The sequence below is a fragment of the Salmo trutta genome, chromosome 27 (assembly GCF_901001165.1).
Source record: "Salmo trutta chromosome 27, fSalTru1.1, whole genome shotgun sequence".
NCBI classification, from domain to species: domain Eukaryota; kingdom Metazoa; phylum Chordata; class Actinopteri; order Salmoniformes; family Salmonidae; genus Salmo; species Salmo trutta.
The window spans coordinates 23757039-23763157 of record NC_042983.1 but is presented as its reverse complement, the minus strand read 5'-3'; the positions used below and the strand labels follow the sequence as shown (position 1 = coordinate 23763157).

Sequence of the window (6119 nt, the reverse complement as noted above, 5' to 3'; positions counted from 1 at the left end):
TTTACGGTGGCTTCCCTCAGATGAGATTCACTGCGAGTAGCAATAGAGTAATTTTAGGGTTAGGGTCACTTGGTATTAAATACATAGTTTCTCCGTTCCAGCCATTATTGTGAGCTGTCCTCCCCTCAGCAGCCTCCACTGATACAGTGCCTTGGGAAAGTATTCAGACCCCTTGACTTTTCCCCATTTTGTTACATTACAGCCTTATTCTAAAACTGATTGAATACATTTTTTCCTCATCAATCTACGCACAATACCCCATAATGACAAAGTGAAACCAGGTTTAGAAATGTATGCTAATTTATAACAAATAAAAAACAGAAATAACTTATTTACATAAATATTCAGACCCTTTGCTATGAGACTCGAAATTGAGCTCAGGTGCAACATGTTTCCATTGATCATCCTTGAGAAGTTTCTACAGCTTAAATTAAATCGATTGAACATGATTTGGAAAGGCACCCACCTGTCTATACAAGGTCCCACAGTTGACAGTGTATGTCAGAGCAAAAACCAAGCAATGAGGTAAAAGGAATTGTCCGTAGAGCTCAGAGACAGGATTGTGCCGAGGCACAAATCTGGGGAAGGGTACCAAAAATGTTTGCAGCATTGAAGGTCCCCAAGAACACAGGAGCCTCCATCATTCTTAAATGGAAGAAGTTTGGAACCACCAAGAGCTCCTAGAGCTGGCCGACCGGACAAACTGAGCAATTGGGGGAGAAGGGCCTTGGTCAGGGAGGTGACCAAGAACACGATGGTCACTCTGACAGAGCTCAAGGGACGTCTATTTAATCAATTTTAGAATAAGGCTGTCATGTAACAATGTGGGAAAGTCAAGGGGTCTGAATACTTTCCGAATGCACTGTATTGGTATGCCGTTTGTGTTCGTGTCACTTTTACATCCCAAACATCAGTTACAAGTTGTTCATGCAATGGGAAGTTGGTCTGTCTTACCTCCCACATGCAAACAGTTCAGAAAACATGGCACTCTTTCTCAATTTTCATACTTGAGTAAAAGTAAAGATACCTTAAAAGATAATGACTCAAGTAAAAGTGAAAGTCACCCAGTGAAATACTACTTTAAAATACTAAAATACTAAGTCTAAAAGTATTTGGTTTGAAATGTACTTAAGTATAAATTATTTAACATTTCTTATATTGAGCAAACCAGACGATACGATTTTCTGTTTTAAATTATTATTATTTATGGCAAGCCAGGGGCGCAGTTCATCACTCAGAAATAAATAACAAACTAAGCATTTGTGTTTAGTGAGTCTGCCAGATCAGAGGCAGTAGGGATGTTCTCTTGCTAAGTGTGTGAATTAGACAATTTTCCTGTCCTGCTAAGCATTCAAAATGTAACGAGTACTTTTGGATGTCAGGGAAAATGTATAGAGTAAAAAGTACATTATTTTCTTTAGGAATGTAGTGAAGTAAAAGTAAAAGTTGTCAAAAATATAAATAGTAAAGTGCAGATAGCCCCCAAAATACTATTTAAGTAGTACTTTAAAGTAGTTTCCCTTAAGTACTTTACACCACTGCTCTTTCCCCTCGATTCTCTAGAGTTGTGATGAAGGGCAAAGCAGACAAGACGAGTCTTTAGTGGCTTTTCTGACAGTACAGGAACACAATTACAGTGTGGGCATTCAGATATTTCACCGAATATTTTTTCCTAAAATTACTTTTATGAATGTAGTTAATTGGCTTGTTTAAAGACAACAGTAGTAGTTCGTACCACAATATCACACATCTAATGTCAGGCTATAACTTTAATCTCTGACATTAATCTAAAATGCGATCGTAAACCAAGGTAGTTCTACAAGTCTAGCATAGTGGGCTACAACCCCCTTTCAAGTGTATGTGTAACCGATGTGAAATGGCTAGTTAGTTAGCGGTGGTGCGCGCTAAAAGCGTTTCAGTCGGTGACGTCACTCGCTCTGAGACCTGAAGTGGTTTTTCCCCTTGCGTTGCAAGGGCTGCGGCTTTTGTGGCGCGATGGGTAACGATGCTTCGTGGGTGTAAGTTGTTGATGTGTGCAAGGGTCCGATGTTGGGGCGAAGAGAGGGACGGAACCTACACTGTTACATATGCTATTGCGTATTTTACTCAAGTGATAAATCACATTGTCCAACACAATCTGGACTAATTCCCTTCATCAATACCTGAGAAACCAAGGCTGGACAGTGCAGCGCCATGGTCACCGTGCACTCGAGACACTGCTATTTTGGCTGCAGTGTAGAGTGGCTCGGTCATCTACCAGTGACAGATTACTTCGATCTGATACGCAAACTACACAAAGCAAATATCTGTGATGAAAGTGTGATCTGTAGGCGACAGAAGAGAGAACTTCAGACTTGTGAATACGAGATATTTTTTTCCTGGATTTCAGTCACACCTTCTCGTTCCACAAATGTCAATGAAAATAGATGTATTCTTCCGTGTTGTGTAATTTAACGAATGACAAGTTGCGGATGGCGGGGTTTAAGATTGACATCATGATAAACCCATCGCTTACGTTTACCAAAATAATTGTACTGTGCAGATGCATGCTGTGAGGCGTGCGAGTACAGGCAACCTTTTGCTTGGCTTTCTCCCAAGAGAATAAATTACTACTGTAATACCATTTACATGTTTATCTCGATATGCATTGTTTTGCCCATTGACTGAAATGTAGTTTAAATTGACAAGTGTTTTTTTTCTTTTTCGTCATAACCGTTTATTAGCCAGACCATGCACAAGAAAGTGTCAGCAACTCAGTATAGATGCACAGTATTTGCTAGTTGTTGGTTTCTGATGATAGTGGTCCAGGTGGTGGTTTTTCTGCACCACGTTTTTCACACCAACTGTCAAAAGTTGTAAAGTCTAGCAAGACAAGGTCATTATTTTGATCTGGTAGTCTTTTGGCTGAGAGAGGAAACCACCACCTGTAACTTGAAAACTGCAGAGTAAAACAAGGAAAACAAGAGAAACAGATACATAAGAAACAAGATAAAGCTAAGGTGGTCACATTGTAAAGGATTTACTCCTTTATGAACCGCTTTAGGTTAATGCAACAACAAAAAGACACCACCCATAGTTTCACAAATTTAATAAATTGAGTTTCAATAAAGGAAAACCAAAAACAATTTTCCAATAAACATATGTGATAATATACACTATTTACATCTTTACAAATGTATTTCTTTCTTACAAAACACAACACTGATAAGTTAATATATTCAAGCATTTGCTGAAGTGCACAGAACCACATACAGGTTGGGGTATTATGTATATAAAAACAAATATTTTGCATCATAACATTAAAGACAATGTTTTATTTTGCAAAGGGTTATTGCAAAAGTTATGTAGTTAAGACATCAGATCCACTTCCTTCACATATCAATAATAAAAGTTGACATGTTGCCCTCCGAGAGATAAATGCAGCTTCATAGACTTGAGGACATTAGAGACAACATGGAGATGGGGTCATGGTGCAACTCAAGGTAAAATGTGATAGTGTGTACAATCCTGGTTTGTGTCATCTTTATCTGTAGGAGAGAGCAATGAATGGAGCGTGTAATAGGTGGACTCCATTGTGCTCACAAGACACCTCCACTCCCCCCCTGTCACAATTCAGGGCCAGGCCCAGCTCCATGGCCGTCAGCAGGGGGCCCACCCCCTCCCCCAACAGATCAGCATTGGTGTCCTGCAGAGAACATGGAGCTCCTGGCCTTTCTCGTGGACCCCCGCTTGAAAGCTCCCCCACTTTCCGCATGTCAACCAGACTTGGCTCCCCTCTGGCACCCCCAGCTGCCTCCTGAAGACCTTGGAATAGGAACAGCAGATCCACTCGAAGCTCCAGGACATTCTCCTTTGACCCAAAACGGTATCTGTGGAATAAAAGGTTAAGACAGGCCCCACAGTACTTTAGCCTAATAATTACAACTTTCAGTTTCCATAGATATGGAATAAAGTCATATAAAAAGTTGAGGTATGACAGCTAAGTGAGTGTGCCATCATGTCAACCAGGACTCTTACCGTGTGGGAAGCTTGCGTTTTGCCATGTATGGAAGAACAGGCTCTATGTTCAGGTGTTGAGGATTCAACACATAGAGATGAATCTCAGCTCTCATGACTGTCACTGACAGAACATCCTGACTGAGAAGGAACTCCAAATCTGTATCTAGGGTGGGAAAAGATCAACAAAATAATGTAAGGCCTAAATGAAATAAGCACTACTGAGAATGTGACAGTGGCCCCATTCCTTAGTAGAATCATTTATATATTCTATAAAACCAAGTCTAAAGGCACTTTAAAATGGAGATTCTTTACAGTAGGCCTAAATACTAATTTAGTCCAAGAGTACTCTTAATACATGGCTAAGAATCTACTTCAAATGACTTAGGATTTAGATTCTTACCTCCACTGATACTACCCTGAATCCCTTTGACGCCTCTGCAATGAAAACCTAACTGACAGCAATGATAGACGCGTCTGACAAAATGGAATAGTGGTTGCTCAGGAAAGACTGTGCGCCGTAAACCTCCTTGGGCCATTGAACGCACCCGGAGACGATGTAGCAGTGCCAATTCCATCGGGTACGCGCTGGTTTCCATCCAAGGCGCTGACAACAATGCGCAATGTTGCCGCTGCGTCTCATCGCTCTCCCGTCGCCATCGTCTCAAGATACCTGTGGTTAAAGTATTGGGACCATCCTGAAAAGCGGAGGACTTTGACAGTATCTCCTGCACCGCGCGACACTGTACTCCAATGAAATTAGTAGACACAGATAAGAAAATGAAGGCAATCCAAGAGCATGTGGTAGAAGCCATGGTGATGGGTCCGTAGTTGGAGAGCTCCACTAGTTGTACCAGCTCCGTCCAGTGGTGCGGTGTATCTGAAAAGGACCGCTTATCTGCGTGGTTTATATGGTATGCCCCTCCACTGACAATGGGGCATTCTGCCACTTAGAATTTTAATTCTGTTTCTCCACCCCCCTGTTTTGTTCGTGCCCCTAACTACCCATTTGCACCCCACTGACCCATAAAATGAGTTTGCATAATAAGGCACTCCGAAAACACCGACTCCAGTCATTCAAATTCAGCTACCGCGTATCTAATGACCCTAATTACACTATATTTGGACCATCAAGAAAGGTCTCATTTGATAGTCTCGAAAACCCAACCATAGGCAACACAGTGATTGTTTCTTAGGGTTGGGTTTTCGAGACTACTTATTTCCAGGACACTAGGCACAGAAACAGAGGTTACTTTCTATTTGGATATATTTACGCACGTAGAGTCCAGCTATCTTAAATTTCATGAAAACTTACATTTAGGCATTGTTCGTCCCCTTCACCCAAAGCAATATAATTACCATGATAACAATTGGGGCGAGTGTTCGTACTTTAGTGTTTGTAAAGTACTGTGGGCGCCGTATTTATGCTTAGCTTGAGCTGTGTGCCTGATGCTACAGTACTACTATGGTTATGGCACTATAGGGACCACGATTGCCCCTGTAGTTTAGAGTACAATGTGCAGCTCATTTAGAGAAGACAATATCCATACATCGGTGTTAATTTAGAGTGGATATATGCTAAATAATCATATTTGAATGAATGTATTTGCAATGCTTGGAAGGAAAATGCTTGCCATATGACCAAAACATTTTTTTGACCAAGGCATTTTTTGTGTGTTAAGAATCAGCCATTCATTATTTTTGTTGTTGTTACAAACATAGTCAATCTTTGTAAACAACCTTACAGAATATTATTGGCAAATGATTCATGTGCCCCATTAATCAGAGAGTATCACATTTAGTGTATTCAATGGCTTTTGGCTTGATTTCAGAGGTGGTCAAAATCAACTCTACAATGAAAACCCAAGAGTACACTCTCAGGACAGAATATTAGATTAAAAAAATATATATTACATGATATCTGTAATTATATACAATACGTTTTTCCTACATATGGTATGTCATTAGGTACAACATATTTCAAAAAAGATATATACATTGGTGGTGGTGGTAAAGGATTCAGTGGTAGCTGATTATCTTTATCCAAATGAAAAGGATTACAGTGATTAGGAAACCCAGCAGCCATGATGTCTTCATGATGTTTGTACATTGAATATTTGTTA

At 40.3% G+C, this 6119-nt stretch overlaps 1 protein-coding gene across 1 annotated transcript; it reads right to left on the bottom strand.

Moving 5' to 3' along the window:
* Window positions 1–3523: 3523 nt before the first annotated feature.
* LOC115165181 (uncharacterized) lies at window positions 3524–4581 on the bottom strand. Its single transcript, XM_029718203.1, has 3 exons — window positions 4400–4581; window positions 4018–4162; window positions 3524–3869 (listed from the first exon to the last, which is right to left on the bottom strand). Exons 1-3 carry the CDS (start codon window positions 4572–4574, stop codon window positions 3524–3526), a joined length of 666 nt encoding a protein of 221 aa, XP_029574063.1. The 5' UTR covers window positions 4575–4581.
* Between the last annotated feature and the right edge of the window lie 1538 nt (window positions 4582–6119).